The following is a 22666-nucleotide window of genomic DNA, read 5'->3' as shown; positions in this document are numbered from 1 at the left end:
TGAACAATAAACCGAGGGATGTAAAGCAGAAGTTTGTCAGTGTGTATCAAATAAAGGCCTATGATGTGGACACATCAAACTATATTTCCACATTTAGTAACATTTCTCTTTCTTTCTGCTCAAATACAGGGGGTTATAACATTAATGATGTCATGTTTTACTGGACAAGAGGAAATGACTCTGTGAGAGGTTTGGATACTCTTCGACTGGCACAATATACAGTGGAGGACTACTACACCTCGGTATCTGAAGCTGTTTATGAAACAGGTAAATAATTCTTGAGGAAAATGTAAATTATTTTAAACCTGTTTTAAATTGTCTTGTCCTCACTGTTGAATCCTTCAGCTTGCTTTAATCTGCTTAAATGATTCCTTACTGTTTTGTATCATAATTAAACAACCTTACTCTGTGACGTCTTCATAAGGAAATGCAAAACATCCTACTTCAGTCGTCTAATCAGACCTACTGTAGTAAACTTGCCCACACATTAACAGAAACTCATGAGTTATGGGTTCAGGGAGTCACACAAAGATAAGTTTAAGTGATGCAGAATAGCCAGCATAGAGTAGTGGTTTGAGTTACTGCACCAAACCCTAGTGATGCCACTTAATAGAGGCAAGGGATTCAAAACAAGGGGTGTGCTTAGAAGTGGCCAAAGTATCCCCCAGCCTCTGATTGTTGCCCAAACTTGATCTAATTCCCCATACTAGATTTTTTTTAAAGAAGTATTCCTTGTTTCCCTACTGATGAAGGAAAGGTGACTTTTTTATTGTTATTACATGCTGTTGAGTTGACTTTGAGTTATGGCAGCCCTATGAATCAGAGTCCTCCAAGTCCTACTGTCATCTACTGCCCTGCTTAGGTCTTGCAGATTCAGGCCTGAAACAGACAGTCCAAATAAAGTGGCTAACAGTTGCTTTGGGGGCATGGCATTTAAACAGTGCACACCCCTGAAGCAACCGGCAAAAGGATTTAATCAGCTCTTGCCAGTGGCCTGTTTGGGACCATGGTGGTAGCCTGTTTCAGGAGTGGGCCATCCCGTCACTGTGGTCCTGGAGCGATTGTGACGGGGCCCTCTGCCTTGGCCCACAATACCATGGCTCGACATCGATGGGTCATATCAGAATCCATAATTTTGGTCCCAAAACCTGCCCTCTACTTATACATGAGGTCGACTTATAGTTGTGTACATATGGTAAATATTGAAAGAAAATGTGAAAGGTACCTGTATACAGTAGTTGCAGTAAAATGCAGGTCACATAGGTACATACCACTATATACAGATAGGTAGATCAAGCAATATAGTAGTGATATTATGACTGTGGTAATTGCAAGTTATCTTAGTACTATATGGCATCTCAGGTTGAAAGCTGACAACCTGATAATCTTCTGAAGCTCTTTTCTCTAGTCAGTCAATAAAGTAGTTCAGTTTGATAGGCACTGTGGAACAGACAGGACCTCTGTAATAATGACTCTTCCCCAAGAAAAATGTTTCCTTGGAGCTTGGTAATGTTACTTTAGTGGACTACTCCTTCCAGAATCTCCATTTTGGCTGGATGTTTTGGGTTGTTGTAGCTTAGAACATAACATTTGATGATGTTTGATTTCAAGTTAATTTATAACTTTGATCAATCCACATTTGGTTAGTCTCTTTGTGCTTGATTTTTTCTTTTCATATTTAAGCTGAAGCACAGTAGTCCTACGTTGGTGGCTTTACAGCAAACCATTACACTTTATTATGGAACCTGCTGTACATGACTTTGTGAGAGAAATGTTCACAGAAAGGCAATTTGAAAATCTTTGGATAAATAAAGTAGGTATCTCTAAGTCTCCTGAAGGTGAGACATGACCAGAAAGTGACCAAGGGCTACCTTAAGAAGAAAGCGGGGACAGAAAGGGAGAGATGGCAACCACCCAGAGACAAATGTCACAAAAATATATCTTTGCAAAGCCTGACCAGCACTGTGTATAGCTGTCAGGGTTTGTTCCTGGCTGCATACCTTAGTATGCTAGAGGAAAGAGAAGAGGGAAATAACTCTTTAGGCATATGACTTCTTGTATCACTATTCCTAAGATGCCCTGGGCTGCCTCAAGGGCAGAAGAAATGTCAGATACACTTAACACTCCTACAACTCCCTTTCTTTGTTTTTCCCCCTGTGGACATTCTACACACACTTTCTCTTCTGCACATTGCATCAGGAGGAACTTTTCCATATTAATTTTCATTTTAATTTCTATTTTGTTACTCAAGAATTTTGCAATCTTGACATCAAAGAATGTCTGGTGCACTCTCTTTGTTGGAGTGTGTTGCTAGGGAAGGAAATGTAATGTTGGGTGATTTGAAGTACTAACTCTCATTAAAAAAAACCACCAAATGCCCATGGATAAGGATAGAATGCAGATTGACATTAGCAGTCTTCTTGATCAGAAAGTGGCTTACTTCTTACATAACTACCATCTGCTTGCTGTCCTATTCACTTTGCTCCCAGCTAGCCATCAAGCCAATAATTCCATATTGCTGCTCTGTCCAAAGAGAAGTCAGATCCGGTTCACCCATCAGAAAATAAAAAGATATGTTTGCTTCTTCATGTTCCAGGGAGAAAGCATCCAAATATTACTAGAAAAACACAGTAGGAGGCCACTGCTCTCATTTAAACAGAATAATATTTTCTAATAATGAATAAAGGATAGCCTGGAGCATAAAAATATAATGTTCTGGGGGGGACCCACACTTTTGTTTTCATTCCATTGCTTCATGTAGTTGCTTGTTCTGTTCACTCATTTTAACCATTTGCTTCACACAGTTCCCACTTCAAGAGTGGGGTATGGGGTTTCTTTGTATGTTTTTTTCTTCCAGTCTTGATGCTTGCTTTTTTATTTTTTTATTTTTTTTTACAAAAAATAATTTCTCATTCTTTTTTGTGCAGGCAAACTTAAATTAACTATATGCTCGTCCCTCCACATTTGCTGTGGTTAGAGGCACAGGACCCCCGTGAATGTGGAAAAACCACAAATAACAAAAACACTATGTTTTTACCTGAGAGAACACCTCTCTTGGAATCTCTAGGTCCTCCAGTGCAACATTGTGCCAGACATTGACCATAGAATTGTCCTGGAGGAGCTACAAATGCCTAGTGGAGTGTTCTCTCTAGGAATCTCTAAGTTCTTCAGTGCTACTTTTTGTTAAATTTTGGGCTCCAGTGTGCCATTGCCCCAACGAATCATTACCTCAAAATTCCAGAAGCAGCTCAAGGAAATTAACTAGCATGTTCTACCCTTTGCCACCCAGGCTCTATTACTGAGCAAAGTGGGGGAAACACAGTAGCCACCCAGTATTGATAAGACTGTTTGGTGCTGGTGGTTGTAGACAGTATTTTTTTTTATTGATGGGACCTTGAACTTTTCATAGCTGCTTAGAACTGGGCCTACATAGGGACAAACTACACACTACAACTTTAAAAAACAACTCTAGAGTACATGTCTCAATCCATATTTAGGCCAACTGTGCAGGTAAAGGATAGTTTAATAAACATTCCTCCTCATCTGTTATTTTTTAAATCTTAATGGCAGATAACAGTATAGTCTCTGCATGAAGGTTAATTAAATAATGGCAACCATGCCAATCAATTTTTTTCTTGTTTAAAATAATCTTCCTGCAGAGGAGACAGAATTTTAAAATTAAAAATGAGGTAAGTTTTATCCCTCAACCATACCATATGGTGGGATCGATGCTGACCAGGACCATCTATACTTACTCTAGAATGATAAATGACATTTAAACTGTGTGATACATGGTTAACATAATTATGTAATATGAGCTCCAGCTTGCCTCTAGAACCTGAGGTTGCAGAGATGTGCTTTTCAAAATGGATCCCACAACTAGGGTTGCCATAATTGTCCACTATCACCAGAGACAAAATGTCGAACAAATTCAAGACCAAACTGTAGGACAACTGCAGCACAAAACTTAGCCCAAAATGTAGGACATTTAAGAAAAATGGAGGACCTTAAATGTCCTACATTTTGGGCTGAGTTTTGTCCTGCAGTTGTCCTACAGTTTGGTCTCAAATTTGTCCTACATTTTGTCTCTGGTGATAGTGGACAATTATGGCAACCCTAACAACAGAACTTGAGTACATATAGACCTAAAGCCTGCAGAAAACCAGTGCCCCTATATACCAGGTGCTGTAGGCTGTATTTCAGAGGAGGAAACAGGCAAAACCACCTCTGTGTATTCCTTGTCTAAGAAAACCCTGTGAAATTCATGGGGTTGTTATAAGCAGGCAGGTGACTTGAAGGCACATATATACACATGTCTCTTACAACAATGACCAACTTTAAATAGAAGTCACCATGAACTGCAAGAAAAAGTAACATTAAATATTTACTGCAGATAATAAAATGAGTTTAGGCATGCATTTTTGCTCTACTGTAATCTCTTACTATCCATGGGGGATCTGTTTCGCGCGCGCACACACACACACGGATAGGAAAAAATGCAGGAGTTTAAGTCCCATTCTATTCATTGGGTGTGCTTGCACACACCCATTGAAAAAGCCAGGGCTTGCCATCCGTGGAAGCTCAGATCCATGAATGTGTGCAGTTGACAAGGGCATGCTGTACATGTCAAAAAGAAGGGAAATCTTCAGAATGAGGCCACCCATTTGCTTAAGGCAATGCCTTTTCAGGTATCAGATTGTAACAAGTGTGACAAAAAATGGTGCACTTTATGAAGGATGTACAACCATAATGGCAGCCAATGAGGTTATTTGTATACATATTTCAAGATAGGACATGGACTGTGCTCTTTGTGGCTGGCCACACACCTCTCTTGGGAATGTCATGACATAACAAACATCTTCTATAAATACTGACATGTAGCATTTTATTTAGTTTACAGGAATATGTAGGAAGCAGAAATGGAGCATTAAATCCTAGGAGGGTAGAATATTTCATCAGTACACCATTCCCATTAATCGTTATGGCCAGAATCCTCTATCATGGTGTATGTTACATAACATTACATATACTTAGCTATGTAACAGAGGCACTAAGAAACCCTGTTTGTGAATTGTGAAGATGTGTAATGGGACACTGGCAAGTGTCCCAGTGTGCATCAGCACTCCCTAGCTGGTGGCCTGATGCACAACAGGACCAATGAGCATCTGTCCCCATATGCATCAGTCACTTTGCTGGTTTCCCTGTGTAGTAACATAACAGCACCCCTTTAGTCAATATAGACATTATGGATCTATCCAGTTCTATTTCCCACACAATTAAGTTCACATATGAAGATGTAAGTCCCTAACAGGATTTGGCCAACATAAGCAATTGGTATATAGTTGCATATCTAGGTATATGCCATAAATAACAAGAAACTAATATTCCTAAGGCTAAGGTTTCCCATACCTTGGGTTCCATACCTTAATCAGAAAGAAGATTGCAGTCAATAAAATAGAAAAAGACTAGGAACTGGAAGGGCAGCCATAAAAAACTGGAGAAGATCCTAAAGTGTAAATATAGAAAACTGAACATTAAAGTTAGGATTGTCCAAGCCACTGTATTCCCCATCCCCATGTACATAAGTGAGAGCTGGACAGTGAAGAAAGTGGAGCAAAAGATCACCTAATTTGAGATGTGGTGCTGGAGAAGAGTGCTGAGGGTATCATGGAAGACCAAAAAGACAAATAATTGGGTCCTAGAACAAATCAAACCTGAACTCTCCTTGGAAGACAGGATGACTGAATTGAGGCTGTCATACTTTGGCCACATCATGAAAAGGCATGACTCCTTAGAAAATATAGTAATGCTGAGAAAGGTGGAAAGCAGTAGAAAGAGAGAATGATCATATGTATAGACTCAATCAGGGTCCTGAACCTGCAGGACATGAGCAGAGTGGTTGAGGACAAGGGGTCTTGGAGATGTCTCATTTATGGGATCACCATGAGTCAAGGCTCACTCAAAGGCATTTAACATCTCTAGATAGAGCAGATAGACAATAAAAAATATTAACAAATTAGTTTTGTGTGGTTCTCCAAATCACATACTGTACAATTATGAAAAAGGCAATTTGAAAGAGATAAGCACATGAAATCCAGCCAGCATGGTAATGTAGAAGTATTAACAACCAATATACTATGTTGGGAAAAATTAGCCTGATTATTGTAGCATTTCAATAAATTGGGATAAAATCACTCCTGTACTAACAGTAATAGTAAAGTTGCCTTGGAAATGTGAAGTCGAAGGCTTTCATGGCCGGCATCCATGGTTTTTTGTGGGTTTTTTGGGCTATGTGGCCATGTTCTAGAAAATTTTCTTCCTGATGTTTCACCAGCATCTGTGGCTGGCATCTTCAGAGAATGCTTTGCCTAGAAAAAGTTGGGTGTATATATACTGTGTGAGCCTGGGAATGTAGGAGTGATTTGCATGTTTATTGTTCTTTACTGATGACCAGGCTGGGAGGCTAATGCAAAAGAAGATTAATGCCTGCTAATTGGTGATCATTATCTGCTGGGAAAGCCCCTGTCTCCAAATGGTTTCCCATTTGCATTTGCATAAGGACTCAGCTGGCGAAACGTCAGGAAGAAAATTTTCTAGAACATGGCCACATAGCCCAAAAACCCACAAAAATCTTGCCTTAGAAAATAATGGGCAGGCAACACTGCCTATATATGTTTACTGTTTCCCTTCCTGGTAATTCAGAGTGATAAACTGTGGAGCTGGACTCTAACATTAACCAGCAAATGTGCTTGTTCTAGAGCCCCATGCCCTCTAGCCATCAGAATGCCCTGGAGCAGACAAATTTGAGTTCTCATGTTTACTAGAGTATGCCAAAGCAAGTAGGACCTGAAATTGAAAGTGTGGAGTGTTTCAGTTCACATGATCTATGACTTCATTACATCCCCCTTTTCCTCCCAACAGCCAGACAGCGTTCCATGGCCACAAAGTACACTCTGTTTTCACTGAGCTGTTTTGAGAGTAGCCTTCCCAGTTCTGTTGGTTAAAAATTGTATTTCCATAGACCTTTGGGTTCCTCTTGGTGAGCCATTGGCACCTTTGTTCTGTGCATGGATGGTGCTATTCCTGCTGCCTAAGGATGAACAGTCAGAAAGCTGAGATACCTTATTATGATGTCAGAAGTGTCTCTTTGAAGCAATGGAACAAGTCCCTGTTTCTTATCATCTTCATTCCCCAGGCAGAAAAAGAAATTAGCCCTAACCTATCCTCCTGTATCTTCCACTGCACATGCCAAAGGTTTCAGGGAGCTGAGAGATTTGACAGCAACTAGAAATAAAGCTCACTAGTAAAGCTAAATGAAATTTGAAAACCATTGATTGTAAGTGATACCTGGATATGCAGCAGAGTTTTCTGGCCATATTCCAAACTTAGTTTTTTGTGGGTTTTTCAGGCTATGTGGCCATGTTCTGGAAGAGTTTATTCCTGACGTTTAGCCAACATCTTTGGCTGGCATCTTCAGAGAAGCAAACCTTTAGAAGCATTTTTGTATTATACAGGCTGCATAATGGATACATAAATATTCACCTTAGCACTAATTTTGTTGTCTAGTCCTCTTCTTAATATGTACTTTTATTTAATATTTGTGACTTACAGATTGTTTTAGAAGCAGTAAATGATCACTCCAAAGACAGCCTTAAACTTATAGTCAAAGTTGGTGAACTGATAAGCTGACAATTTTTGAAGCTTGTCATATTTGACACTTTCAAAATACGTATAAAGAAAAAAGTTATCATGTCAAAATATTTTCAACTCAACCGCTTGTTTTTATGTTCTTTTGATTTTATTGTTTTACACAGGACACTATCCAAAGCTAGTCTTCCATTTTGAACTCAAGAGAAACATTCTGTATTTTATCCTTGAGACATATGTACCATCCAGCTTACTGGTTGTTCTGTCCTGGGTGTCTTTCTGGATAAGCCAATCGTCAGTGCCAGCCAGGATCTGCATAGGTGAGTAAGAAAAATCACTCATGTGCATGCAAAGGTCATCTTATGGTGTGCCTTCAAGTTGTGTTCCTAAAGTAAATTATCACAGGGTTTTCTTGACCAGATTTGTTCAGAGGTTGTTGTTTTTTTTTTTTTGCCTTTGCTTTCCTTTGAGGCTGAGAGAATGTGACTTTCTCAAAATTTTCCCAACTAAAGAATAGTACAGAAACACTGTAAATAAATAAACTCAAACTACGGGCGGGGGGGGGGGGGGATGGGATGATTCTACCTAGACATTAGGAAGTACTTCCTGACAGTAAGAGTTGCTCAACAGTGGAAAATGCTGCCTTAGAGAGTAGTGGAGTTTCCTCCTTTGAAGGGTTTTAAACAGAGGTTGGATGGCCATCTGTCGGGAGTGCTTTGGATAGTGGACTAGATACCCCTTGTAATAATAATAATTATTATTATTATAATACATTTTATTTATATACCACCTTTCCAAAACATCAAGGTGGTTTACAAAATTACATAAACAAATATGCAAAATACATAAACAATTTACATAAGCAAATAAATACAATACCTAAATACACAATGTATACAAACTAAAATTCCATTCCTCATCCCTTAACGAAAATAGAACCATAATTAAACATTAAACAAAATTACATAAACAAATGCATAATACATAAACAATTTACATAAGAAAATAAATAAAATACCCAAACAAGACATAACGTATACAAATTAAAATTTTATCTCCCATCCCTTAACTAAAACACAATAATCATTAAACATTAAAAACAGAATAAAAATTCCAAGAGGATCTTGGGTGGGATATATCCTGCGTGAAACCCTGGTGAGTCATTGCCAATCAGAGTGGATACTAACTGGAACAGATGGATGAAATATCTTACTCAGCATAAGTCAGCTCCTGTGTTCCAGATGAAACTCTCTGGGGATGCCATTTCACCACCACTGAAAAGTCACCCAGGTGGCTGTCTGCCTCACCTCATTTGTCAGGGAGACCCAGGGTGAATCTACACTGTAGAAATAATGCAGTTTGACACCACTTTAACTGCTATGGCTACATCTTATAGAATCCTGCGGTTTGTAGTTTTGTGAGGCTCTAGCACTCTTTGGCAGAAAAGGCTAAAGACCTTTTAAAACTACAAATCCCAGGATTTTCATAAGATGGAGATACGGCACTGCATTATTTCTACAGTGTAGATGCACCCCCACCAGACATTCTCTAATGTCCTATGAAGATGATTTTCAGAACTAGGCCAAAAGCCATTCACAGCGTTAAAAGTTGATAGTAGCACTTTGAACGGGATTTGGAAATAAACTGGAAACCAGTGCATATCACAAAGCAATGGCTTAACATGTTTGTATCGACCAATCCCCATTAATAATCTTACAGATCCTATTTTGTAGCAGCTGAAGTTTAGAGACTGTTTTCAAAGCAGCCCCACAACTAATGTGTTGCAGTAATCCAAATGAGAGATGGCATAATGTAGTTGGGATAACACTGTCCAGGTATGATTGTTGTTTACCAGCTTAAACTGATAAAAGGCATTCTCCATTCCTGAGGCTACCTGTACCCTCTGTGGCAATGCCGAACATATTTTCTGAGGGACAGTCATGTTACTCTTCAGTATAAAAAGTAGAGGAGGAAGAAGAAAAAAGAAGCAGCACCTTTGTAACACCTTTAAGACCAACCAATGTATATTATCAGGATCTGTAGTAGATTTTAAAAAATTACTTCCTCAGATACATGGATGGAAAAGCAAATGTGTAAACAGTGACAGAGTATATTATTCAAGCCTCAAGTATACATTCATGGTTACACAGCTGTGGGATTCAAATCTCAGCCCTTCAACTATGTAACTACATATATACCTGGAACTCAAAAGTTCTACTCCATCAGTGCCTGATCTATAAGTATCCCCAAACTATGTATCTGATTCTCAGTAAACTACTGTCCACTGGACAGATGAACAGTTTTGTTGAGATTCAGTTTCAGAATGTTGGCCCTAATCCAGTCTTTGTCCACACCTAGCCATTTATAATACCCACTGCCACATCTGGATTTAATTAAAAGGAAAGATGGAACTGGGTGTTACCTGTATATCACTGATCCTTCTGTGGGATAAAATAGAGTTCTATGGAAACTCGAGTATAAAAGCTGATGAGAAATTATCTTCCAGCTTCCTCTCCTGGAAGGGGACACCCAAAGAGAAAAGGGCCAATGCAGCATAGTGAGTCGATTACCAGACTATGCAGCCCAACCCCCAAAATACTATACCATGATTAGTGGTACTGAAAGCTGCTAACAGGTCCAAGAGAATCAACAGTGGAAAACATCCACTGTCCCTCTTTCAGTAAAGAGCCATTCCACAGAGCAACAAAATCTGCATCTGCACTACAGAAATAATGCAGTTTGACACCGCTTTAACTACCATGGCTCAGTGCTATGGAATCCTGGATTTGTAGTTTGGAGAAATAGTCAGCCTTCTTTGTCAGAGAGCTCTGGTGCCAAAACAACCTATGAATCCCAGGATTCCATAGCATTGAGCCATGGCAGTAACAGTGTCAAACTGCTTTATTTCTGCAGTACAGAGCCAGCCTAAGGCTGTTTTGATTCCAAATCCAGGTCCAAAACCCATTTGAAGTGAAGTTAGAAAATCAGTTTGTGAGCAGACATCCACTGATACACCAAAAAGTCCTACCTATGAATCATAAATGTAAAAATCTGCCAGCTGTTTCAAGGGAAAATGGGAAGGTGGGCAACCTGAAAATATGAAGGGAAAAAGAAATAAGGAAATATACTATTTCAGACCAAAGAGTTTTTAAAAAAAATCAATATTTACTTTATTAGAAATGAACCCCAACATCTTGGCAACCCTTTAAGGCACCTACTGTAACTGACATGAAGAGAAACTGCCCCGACTGTTTTGAATCCAAATCATTTCCCTGTGCCCCAGAACTATCCTTACATGTAGGGAGTGCTGGAGTGACTTACAGCCTGACCTGTGTCTCATCTTTGCCTGCCCTCCAAGGTGTAAGAGAGACGCTTATTAGTTTGAGAAACTAACAACTATGAGGAGGAGCTGTCATCTTGCTGTTGGCCTTTTAATATCTATTTACTTTTAACAGGAAGAGTTTTGAATACAGGAAGCCCTCATTTATCTGTTGGGTTAGGGACTGGAGAACTGTCAAAAAGTGGAATCTCTTGAAAACCCATCTTTTTTTGGCTTGCACATTCAAGACTGAACACCAGATGGTGCCATGTTGACTGAGAGGGAAAAAACAGCACGCTGAATAGACACAGAGAGAAAAAACATAGCATACTGAGAGACAGAGGGAGGAAAAAACAGCAGCAGTGGTCAAAAGAGCAGACCAAGGGTTAAAATGTAGTTTGTTGTTGTTGTTAACTACCCTGAAGTTGATCCTGACTCATGGTGACCCTGTAGATGAGACATCTCCAAGATCCTCTGTCCTCCATTCCTCTGCTAGATCCTGCAAGTTCAGGCACGTGACCTCATTGATTGAGTCTATCCATCTGGCATGTGGTCTTCTGCTCTTTCTGTTGCATTCTACCTTCCATAGCATTATCATCTTTTCTAGTGAGCCATGCTTTCTCATGATATGGCCAAAAAACAAGCAACTTCAGTTTTGTCATCTTTGCTTCCAGGAAGAGTTCATGTAGTACAAAATATAGTGCATGACTATATGTAGTGCATGACTACAATTTAGATGTCAAAGCAGCAGAATGTCCAAAAACAAGCTGTCAAAAAGATGGGGATGCCTTTGCAATTTTAGAATGCATTGGTCCTTAATGAAAAATGCTCTAGACAAACAAAGAAGCCAGCAGTGAGGAGACAGGTGACTCTTTCCTTCAGAAATGAAGCCTTTTTCTCTTTGTTTTCATTTATCTTTCATTGATCTTTCATTCATCTTCAGGTCTTTTTGGTTCCTCAAAAACACGAGAGGGATGAAGCAACATTTCAGGCTGCTCACCCCTTTCTTGTCTTTTGGGAAGGCCATGAAAAGCTGAAGCTTTGGCCTCTAAAAAAAAGCCAGAACTGACTACTTTCATTGTAAGCAACAATAACAATCATTAAGAATCTGTATCATGAGCCTCTTGTACTGCCTCCACCAATGGCAGCTGGTGGCTTCCATGCCAGTAGAGAGGAAAATTTGCACCATTTTTTCTCTCTGAACTTTAAAGGAGCTATCTATGGTTCAGTGTCTTATCTACCTTAGGAATGGGTTTCAACACTTTCTGGAGTTCAGACAAAATCTTCAGGTACATGAAATCTACCACCCACTAATGAGCTTCACACAATTAAAAACCTCAAGATTACAAACAAGAGTAATTGTTTAAAACAGACAAATTTGGCAAGAGAAATAGCTGGATGCTGTAATGTAGCTGCTGTCAAGAATCCCTAACATAATCAGAACTATGCAACAGACCCACAGGATCTGGGCAGTTCTAACAGTGCCAAGGAAAAAACACCTCATTAAAATGATGCTTCATCCTTTGTAGGTTTTTGCCCCTGATAAAGCAGCTAAATTGTACGAATATGAGCCTCACTGGCTGCCTAACAGGAGGCCAATTACGAAATGTACCATGTTGCAGAAATCTAAGTGCACATAATGTGCCTGGATAAGTCCTTTAAATTTTCCTGAGAAGCACTAGCTGTGGGATCAATAGCAGACATTATCACTTACCTCAGGAAAAAGAAAATCTGTAATACTGTGTCATGTTTTTCTTATCTGTCTTTTCTGTACCTGTAGTGAGATGAAATGTATAGAACTGATTTGGTTGGCCTGAATCAAAATGTGTAGTCGCTTGCTAGATCAAGAACTTTCAATTTCCTCGGAGTTGGGGGCAAAAAAGCCCCCGGAACCAAAGGGGCATGTGGTTAGGCAGTCACATGGATGCTTTGTGATGTTTGGCAGTTGAGGCAAACAAGAGTTGGGGTAAATAATGGACCTATATGTGGGACAGCTGAAGACTTGTCTCCAGGCTTGGATGCCTGGAGAATTATAGCAGGTTTTTGAGACTTCAGCCAGAGCCATGAGACTTGGCAACTCTGATGTGGAGACATCCGTAGGTTGGAGGCAGGTGTGTGTGTGTGCCTTCAAGACATTTCCAACTTATAGCGACCCTAAGGCAAACCTGTGACAGGGTTTTCTTGGCAAGTTCTTTCACAGGGGGTTTGCCACTGCCATCTTCTGAGGCTGAGAGAGTGTGACTTGTCCAAGGTCACCCAGTGGGTTTTTGTGGCTAAGCAGGTATTTGAACCCTGGTCTCCAGAGTCCTAGTCCAGTGCTCAAACCACTACATCACAAGGTAAATCACCACAAACTAAAGGCTTGGAATCTTTTAAGCACTGGGACTACTTCAAATGTCCAACATACAATTCATACTTGATTGGTGTGTGTTTGTATGTGGTTGGAAATTTTCCAGAATTTGAGTAAGAGAAGGTTACCCATCACTGGATGACACAATGATCAAACCTCTACTTCACAATGATGGGAAGAGCCAAAAGTAAAAAAGTGTGACCATTGTCTAAACAGACCTGTAGTCTCTGGTTGCTATTGTCCTGCTGAAAATATACTGCAAAAGTTACATATTTTCTAAATGTGTACATGTTTTAATAACTGAAGTAATTAACAAGATAGCTATGAATAAAGAACTGTAGTATTTATTCTTTGCATTTCCTAATATGTTTTATGCTTTATTTGATGTCATGTGTTGTAATTCCTTCCTATATTACTTGGTCGTGTGATATGCCACTCCTGAAAGAGTAATTTACAGCTCAGTTTAGACATTATTTCTTCTGTAACTTTTCCACCATAGAAAAGAAATATTTCCTCTTACTCTACCAAAAAAAGCAAAACAAAACCTTTCATCAAAAAGATTTACCACTTCTTTCAACTAAGCTCTTTAATTCCAAACTCTGTGCATATTGTTCAAAATGTAGAAGGGGTGACATCTCATGAATTAGGATCCAAAGGCTGCAGGAAATGCCAAGACTGGCCCTTTCATTAGGTAGGGTGAGGCAGCCACCTTAGGGAGCAGATTGTGGAGGATGGAAGTGGTGGAAAGGTGTGGAGGACAGATCTTCATGTATATCATACTGTGAACCCTTTGCCACTTTAGCTACCTTGTTGCCATCAAGTACAAAAGATGAAGCCAGTGTTGAGTAAGATTCGACTACCAAATTGGTGGGTTGCTTCATGCAGCAAAACTTCTTGGTGCATCCCAGAGGTAATACCGCTGGCAATCTTTCAAGATTATTTCTGGTTTCTCTCCCACCCACCCTCTTTTTTTGTAGGTGTTACAACAGTGCTCACCATGACAACACTTATGATGGGAGCCAGGACATCACTTCCTAATGCTAATTGCTTCATTAAGGCAATTGATGTCTACCTGGGAATTTGCTTTAGTTTCATCTTTGGTGCATTACTGGAATATGCTGTGGCTCATTTCTGCACCCTTAATAGAGCTGGTATGAAAAAACTCACAAAGGTAACTGATTTGTTTTCATTCCTTCATGTACCAACTCCTCCAAGCCTCTCCTTGAACCCCTCTGCCCTTTGTTTTGGGTGCTGCAAGAGCACATCTTGCTTCCATTTGTGGGCCTCACCATCACCAGTCTACAGGAGTACCAGTTCTGAAAGGCTGCCGAAATACAACAATTTGACATCACTTTAACTGCCATGACTACAGAATCTTGGGATTTGTAGTTTGATAAAACAGCACATCTCTCTGACACACCAGACTACAAAACCCAATAGTCCATGGCATGGCACCATAGCAGTTAAAATTGTGCCATACTGCTTTATTTCTGCAGTGTGGAAGACCAGTAAGTGTGCAGTCTGGGACTGTTTCTGGGGCACATTTTGCTTTTGTATGACCATGGCAGCAGTCACAAGGGATCAGAATTTAGGGGGGGGGGAATACTTTTTGGACTACAGTTCACAGAACCTTCAGTCAGCATGGCCAAATGGATTGGGGATTTGGGGGAAAATGAACACTAGTTCTGCTAGAGATGCTGCTGCATAGCTGTGTCTGATGGGTAGCTGCAGACTGGACATCCTTTGGAAGAATCATATTACAATTGTTTAGCCTATTACAACATGTGCTGTGTAGCTGAGAGAGTGTGATTTGTCAAAGGTCACCCAGTGGGTTTACATGGCTGATCTGGGGTATGAACCCTGGGCTCCACAGTCGTAGTTCAGTGATCAAACCACTACATCATGCTAGGTCCTTTAAATTGTAAGTGCTGGTCATAAATCATCTACTTTCAAAGATTATGATAAGTAGCTGCCCACAGGTTTCATGTCCTGTCATTTTTAACAGCTAGTAACAGGTATGTAACTGTGAGGGGGCAAAATAAAGGAATTGCCTTCCCCAAATAAAATTTATCTCCCCCCCCCCCCCCCCCCCCCCCCCCCCGCAGACATTCCCCAAATTTCTAGCATTGCAGCAACTTAGAACTTTATCACACAGGCCCTGGAATGGACCTGTTGCATTCTAAAAGGGAATGTGATGGGGACGGGAGGTGGCAAAGAACGCATCTTACTGCACAGGGAGAACGCTGCTGCTTCCGGACATTCCCATCATGTTCCGGATGCATCCCAGAGGGGGCAATTTTCAGGAATGTTTGAGAAGCGTTCCTGAAAATCACCCCCTGGAGAACACATCCAGAACGGGATGGGAACGTAGTGCGGTGGCAGCAGCATTCTCCCTGTGCGGTAAGATGCATTCTTTGCCACCTTCCATCCCCATCACATTCCCTTTTAGAACGCGACAGGCCCGTTGCAGGGCCTGTGCAATAAAGTTCTTAGAGCACCAGTTGAGCATTTAGAAATTTAGTTTACGTACCCAAAGAAAAAGGTCAGGCAAAGTTACCAAGAGAATGTGAATACAGCAAATAAACAGCTGTAGATGTCAACTTTTTTCAGTGTCTCCTCTGAAATTCTAGAAATTTGACGACTGAAGGAAAATAAGATTCTTATTTAGGGAGCAATGCTCTTATTTGGCCCACCCATGGCTACACCCTGGCTACTAGTCATAATGTCTACATAATACTGCCCCATATCAAGGCAGTATGCTTCTCATTTCTGAAGAAGTGGCAAACCAGTTGATGGAGAACATGAAGAGAGGATGCTTTATTATTCATGTCCTAGCATAAGATTCCAAATGCCATTTATTTGACTACTGCAGAAACAAAGCACAGGACCTCTGGTCAAATCTGGGCAGACAGGACAGGGCCTTGTAAGGTTTCTCTGTTCTGAACCCAAATAAGCATTTAAATGTTGCCATAAATTAATCTTTAATTAAGGTCTCATGCAAGAAAACCATATCGTTTGCTCCAAGAACAACATGGTCCTTGGGTCTCATACACAGATAATAACAGAACTGGTTCATTTTAAACTGAGTTGGGGCATTATAATTAAATATTTCTTCTTTAAATATCCCGTAAATATTTTTAAAAGGCTTTGCCATCAGGCTGGTGCAGCAAGGAGTAAACCAAGATGGAACATGCCTCCTTAGTGTGTGAGGTTGCATTTTGTTTTGTTTTGCAGGAAACTTGGTGTGTGGAAAGCAATCAAAAATGGCATCTCTCACCTGCAATCTGAAGTGCTGTATTTGGTGCAGTCCATTCTGCTCCTCTGTTCTGCTGCTTGTGTAGAGCAGGCATTAATCATATCATAATTTCTTTTTGTCCCTTGCCAACTATGTCTTTCTTGTAGAGCATAGCTGGGGAAACCTGTGGCTGTCCCCACAGCAGCCCAGATCATCACAGCAGCCCAGATCATTTCTGCCCATGGTCTTGGGTGACAGGAGTCCAACACCATCTGGTGGGACCACTTCCATTGTAGAGGTTATATATTTCTGGAAATAAACAGAGAGGGTAGACAAGTGCTCTGCGGCCATGACTAGCCCCAGCCCCCCATGGTGTGTTTACAGACATGTATCTGCCCTGCAGGCATTACAGACAATCAGTGGTAGATATGTAGTTGACAAGTTGCAGTTGAATGGGCCCTGAGAAGTCTTGAATATACACTGTTCTGCTACGGATTATGGATTTAATGGCATTCATATGGAATGATATAATAAGCACAGTGGTGTGAGACATTAAACAGTGTGAAATGCTCACTTGCCTTTAAATTGTGCCTCATAGTAACCCCGTATGAAAGATGAAAGGTAAAAAAGAAAGAATAAAATAGAAACCATTATTCAATCCAAAAGGTATTGAATCCTCTCATATTTCAGGGTCTTGATCTGAGAAACATACTGAGAAACATTTGACATACTCACAAAACATTATTCTTGAGGGCTTCAATGTGCTGCCACTAGTGGGCACCATTGTATCCTCAGAGCTCTTCCTCAATGCCCTCCAGGCTCTCTTCACATTGCGTGTGTGTGTAACTGTGAGATTGGCATGTTGCAAAAATGAATCACCAGCCTCCATTGTCATCTTTATTTCCAGGAATGCTTCTGGACCTCATGTAGGTCCCAGGTATCATCTTAGAAAAGAAAATTAGTCAGTGACCTCAGTCACTGTTTTGTTTTGCTTTGAAACACATGTGGTGTCCTTTTAAGGTTTACAGTCGGTCCTTCTTATACACTGATTTTTTATACACGGATTTAAGCATACACGGTTTGAAAATGTTCCAAAAAAGTATAAATTTACCTTGATGTTCCATTTTTTATTAGGGACACCATTTTGCTATGTCATTATACTTAATGGGACTTGCGCATACACGGATTTTGTTATACACGGGGGATCTTGGAACCAAACCCCAGCGTATAACAAGGATCCACTGTACTTTGTGTGTGGGTGTATGTGTGCATGTGCTTGAGAGAGAGAGAGAGAAGAAGGGGAGAGAGGGAGGTAGAGGGGCGCAATGGGTGTTCTGCCTGTGCATAGCTTGGAAAAATCACTTTTCAAAAGTAATTAGCTCAAGTTATACTTTCAAAGTCTATAGAAACAGTTTGGTACCACTGTAACTTAAAATTTCAAAAAATAACTCTTTAGTTCCCTATTTCTGCAAAGTAATTAACGTAGAATAATTGTATCTTTTTTAAAAAAAAATCTGAAAGCTACAAGCCCTTTGCCTGTGGCAGTCTCTCCCGGTGTAGTTATATCAACATCCACAACAGAAAACAAGGACGCAGCGCGAGGGACAGTGTGATCTAGAACTGGAACCATATGGTATTTGTGAAGTCGAAGGGTGGAAAAACCCACAAAAACTATACACATGGTATTTGGTCAGTGCCATTTTGTGAGCCAGCATCCCCATAACTGTAAAGGTAACTGAATAGTCACAGTTATATCACAAACAGAGCGAAGGGGTCCCTCACTATATTGGATAATAAAATATTGCAGGAGTGGGCAACTGTGGGAATCTAGGGGGCCACATTAGCCCCCCTAGAATACCTTGGAGAATTTCATCCCTCATTGCTGCAAAAAACACATACCTTTTGCCCCCAGTGCCCCCTAAGTTTTCAAAGCCAGCTTACTTGCCTTGGGGCCTCAGCAGTCTGTCTTTTGTGAAATGGCTGTAACCTGTATCTTCTAAATGTATTATAAAGTGTCAGGAAAAGAGAAATGGGAAAGGAAGGAAATACAACAGATGATATATACTCAGAGTACAGACACATAACATTAGTTCCTACTGCTTCTATATAGCATATCAGGAAGTCTTGACAAATATAGTTAGAAATGGATTTACACAAGAATTCCCAAGCTGCAAAGGTACTGTGGCACTCTTTAAGAGGAATCATTGAACATGTTGAAAACTTACAGCTTTGCACAAGCTTTCCCCATCCTGTGGGCTGCTGGATTTGAACAAATGCATCCATTAATAGACTCAGGAAGCAGTAGCAGATGCCATTTTCCAGTAGGTTTCAGCTGTCATGCAGTTGCTTTCCATAGATTGTGAAACTCATTTGTATAGCCCCTTTAATATTGCCATCTGCTTTCTATTCTGCTCTTTAAGAGCAAGGACTAGGAGTAAAACTAATACCATTTTGCTGTTTATTAAAGAAATGCACTAAAAAAATGAGCTTCTTCTTAATAGGCAAGATTCATTTCCAGAATCTGAAACAGTTTAATTTTCTCTTTTCAAAGCTCTCAGTAGTTCTTTCAATAACCCTAGACATTTCCAGATTTTACAAAGCAGAGAAGGTGCTTGTTACTCTGTTATAGATTTTCCCCCGTTTCTCTTTATTGAGTCAATGGAGTAAGTAACTCATTCTGAAAACAACTCTTGGAGATACCCCTGGAGAAGAAAATATTGTAACCTACAAATGATAGGCTGGTATATGCCATTCCAGATGCTTTATTTTCCCATATACCATTTAGCTCCCTCTCAGGGAACATAAAAGAACTAAAAGCAATCTGATAAAACATCAGCCACCTGCAAATAACTTTCAGAACCTTGCAGAGGAGAAGAAAATATATGTGCACAACATTCTTTCCTGCTGGGCAATAAACTTGCAGTTTGGTACAGATTTTCCCATTTTTCCTATTAAGAAACAGATATGTAACAAAAAAAAAATGCATCCAGGCTCATATCTCTCTTTGTTTTTAGATTATAAGCTGTATCATTTCCCTTTGATAATGAATAAGGCATTTGGAATGGTGAGGGTTTTCTCAGCTTTCCATGTTTTCTGAGCCAACAGCTGTACTTTTAAAGTATAATCATTGTGCTACAATGGAAGATCATAAGTGAATATAATTTGGCCTCCCCTCTCTGTAGAGCAGGTATAGGTGTACATATGGTCCACCAGATGTTAGGAGTACAATTCCCCTCAATACCTCATCACTGGCTATGAAGGCAAGGGCTGCTGGGAGTTGCAGTTCAACAACATCTGGAGGGCTACACTTACCCGTCATTGCTATATTGGAATGCACACATAAACCAACTTTCTCCAGAGCCATGAATAAAGAGACTTACAGTGAAATACAAATTAGGTATAAATTAGGTATAAATTAAAGCTCTAGCATCAGGTACATGAAAATATATCTCCAGGTTAATTTCATTTACTATCAATTTAATTTATTAGGAGGCATTGGACTGCATACTAACAGCCTGGGTTGCATATTAATGCTTGATCTTAAATAGACCTTCAAGGACAAAATAAACAGATTTGAGATCAATATAGATGGACTGAAAGGAAATTTCATGAGATGTTCTCATGATTGTGCTTGACTGTACTAGAATCATTTATTTTCTATAAAATGATGGAAGCTATGAAATGTGAAAACCACAGAAGTTAAGTAGAAATTTCTGGGAAGGTTCAGGTTACAGAATACATAGAAATTTGGGATAAGCAGTGTGATATATTGATCTGTGGTTTTTGAGCTACTCTGACCTCATAGATTGCAGCAGGCAAAAATATGAGCCTTTCAGACAGTGGTTTATAAAATGGGTCCGTTCTGGCAATCCCAGTTGTGCTGTGAGCAACTGAAAAGGCTGCGTGTTCTACTTGTGTTTTTTATTTGACGGCTTCTAGGAGTTTGAACAAAATCAGATTGTTATGTGTGGCCCTCCTCCTTTAGTTGTGCAGCTTTCCCCATTGTGTAAAGGAAACTGAATGAATAAATATAAGTATTTATAATATATATATATATTGGAATTTATGATGATGTCTAACTGCTTTTCTTGCTAGGAGGAAGATGAAGAAGCTGAAGAAGAGATCAATGGAGTTCTGTCAGCAATTGCTAATAGTTGCAAGGCTGAAAAGATGAACAGCGCTGACTCAGACACGCTCGCCAAAACTTCCAGCAGTAGAAAAGAAGAGAAAAGTAGACACAGCAGGTGTCACTCACCAATGACTGTGATGAAAAGACTCTTCTGTATATTTGACTGCTTCCATGTTAAAAACCCATATCACATAGACAATTACGCCCGACTTTCTTTCCCCTTATCATTTATCATAGTAAATGTTTTTTACTGGGTGTATTATTTGTATTTTTAAGCATTTAAAACTTCTCATCATGTATATAACATGGGGACAGGGGGTACCACTTGTGTCACAGAAAAGCACTGCACTGCATTTGGATATCAAAAGAAGATTGCCATTTTATTAAATAGTATTTCTGTTATTTATGAGTAAATTACATCTGTTAGACTACTGTTGTGCAAAATCTATTCATGGCTTTTTTAAATGACTTCATTTTTAGCATGCCTATTACTATTGTTTGTAATATTGACTGAATGGCAGAACACTTTTTCTTGTAAAACTTTGGTAAATGAGGCTTACATAATATTAGTTTGGCCTGTGTTTAATATGTTTAAAAATGAAACTAGGAAAGTTTTATTCTCCATTGCCCCCTTCCACTCCCCAGTAAAATACCGTATTCCCTTTGGCATTGTCAATAATGCATAGGCCTTCAAGAATATTATGTAAGAAAATTCTGTCAGTGCCAATTAAACATTTTTGCTAAAAAGAAAAAAAATCTGCTACTTCAAAGACTGAGCTTTTGTATGCAACTGACGTGACACAAAATTACTTTCAAGCCTGTTAATTATTAGGAACTTCCAGTGCTAAATTGTGACAAAAAATGATGTATGTCAATTTTCCTGTGACTATTACCTATTTTACCTAGTATTACCTTTTTGTCCTTACTCTTCTTCTAATTGTTCATTTGCAATAAGTTCCTCAAGAAAAACTCAACATGAATTCTTTCTTTACACTCCTTTGCAAGGATCTAATAGCACCTTTGAAACAAACTGAAAGAAAGAAACTGGTAGACAAGAAGCTCTCGTAGACTTGAGCCTACTTCCTCAGATGCATAGGGTGGAGTGGAGAGTCCAGAGACAGACCCATATAAGCCAGTGGTATGAGTAAATGTCAGTTGAAATTCAAAAATTTTTGGGTATGGAGATGAAGTGGCAAGTTCAGTTTTAGCTGTGATCATGGGGGGAGGGGGGAGACAGGAGGAAGAGTGTTGCCTAAAGTCAAGAGGAGGAGATAACCATATGAATGTGTATTGGAATGTGGTGTGGGAACCACAGTGGAGATGTGATGAACTGGTTGAGGTTGTGGAGTTAGATAGTGTTGAAATGTGTGTAGTGTGCCTGGAAACAATGATCTCTGTTCAATCCACTGCCGATGGACTGGGGTCTATGGATACATTCCAATTCTGCTATTTCTTTTTCCAGCCTGCAACTCCACCACTGTCATTCTAATCAAACATTCAAAGGGAGTGCTTACTGAACACATGCTAGTCTTGTCTCTCTTTGCTGGTAGTTCCACTGCCCTATAGGTGTGGAGGGAGACATTGTGCCGTTTCACACCATATGGTGGTGGTCCTTTGAGTCTACTTTGGCTGCCATGAATTCAAAGATGTAGCCGTGTTAATCTGTAGAATCAGTATGTAGAGAGATCTTATAGAACCTTTGAGGTGCTACAAGATCTCTCTACATACTTTGGCTGCCATGGTTCTACAGAATTTATAGCACTATTCTTTCATTTTACTACCATGATTCCATTCTGTTGAAACCTGGGATTGGCAGTTTAGAGAGAGGCTTTTAGAATTCTCAGCTGAAAGACTCCAGTACCTAAGCAAACTACAATGTCCAGAATTCCATAGGATAGAACCATGTGGAATAATACTACTCTACTATAATTCTGTAGTCTGACTGATTGCCTGGTGTACTGTATTACAACCAGGATATGGGTAACA

At 39.8% G+C, this 22666-nt stretch overlaps 1 protein-coding gene across 1 annotated transcript in view; it reads left to right on the top strand.

The window, feature by feature from the left end:
• The window catches only part of LOC121926370 (gamma-aminobutyric acid receptor subunit pi-like), a 48993-nt gene extending 27614 nt beyond the window's left edge, over positions 1 to 21379 (top strand). Inside the window, exons 6-9 of the mRNA XM_042459307.1 lie at positions 130 to 267; positions 7815 to 7967; positions 14294 to 14487; positions 20647 to 21379. Of these exons, the coding sequence (XP_042315241.1) occupies positions 130 to 267; positions 7815 to 7967; positions 14294 to 14487; positions 20647 to 20955 (794 nt within the window). The 3' untranslated portion in view covers positions 20956 to 21379. The remainder of the gene's footprint in view (positions 1 to 129; positions 268 to 7814; positions 7968 to 14293; positions 14488 to 20646) is intronic.
• Positions 21380 to 22666: the final 1287 nt, after the last annotated feature.

The sequence above is a fragment of the Sceloporus undulatus genome, chromosome 3 (genome assembly GCF_019175285.1).
Source record: "Sceloporus undulatus isolate JIND9_A2432 ecotype Alabama chromosome 3, SceUnd_v1.1, whole genome shotgun sequence".
NCBI classification, from domain to species: domain Eukaryota; kingdom Metazoa; phylum Chordata; class Lepidosauria; order Squamata; family Phrynosomatidae; genus Sceloporus; species Sceloporus undulatus.
This window is presented reverse-complemented; position numbering and strand designations above follow the sequence as displayed.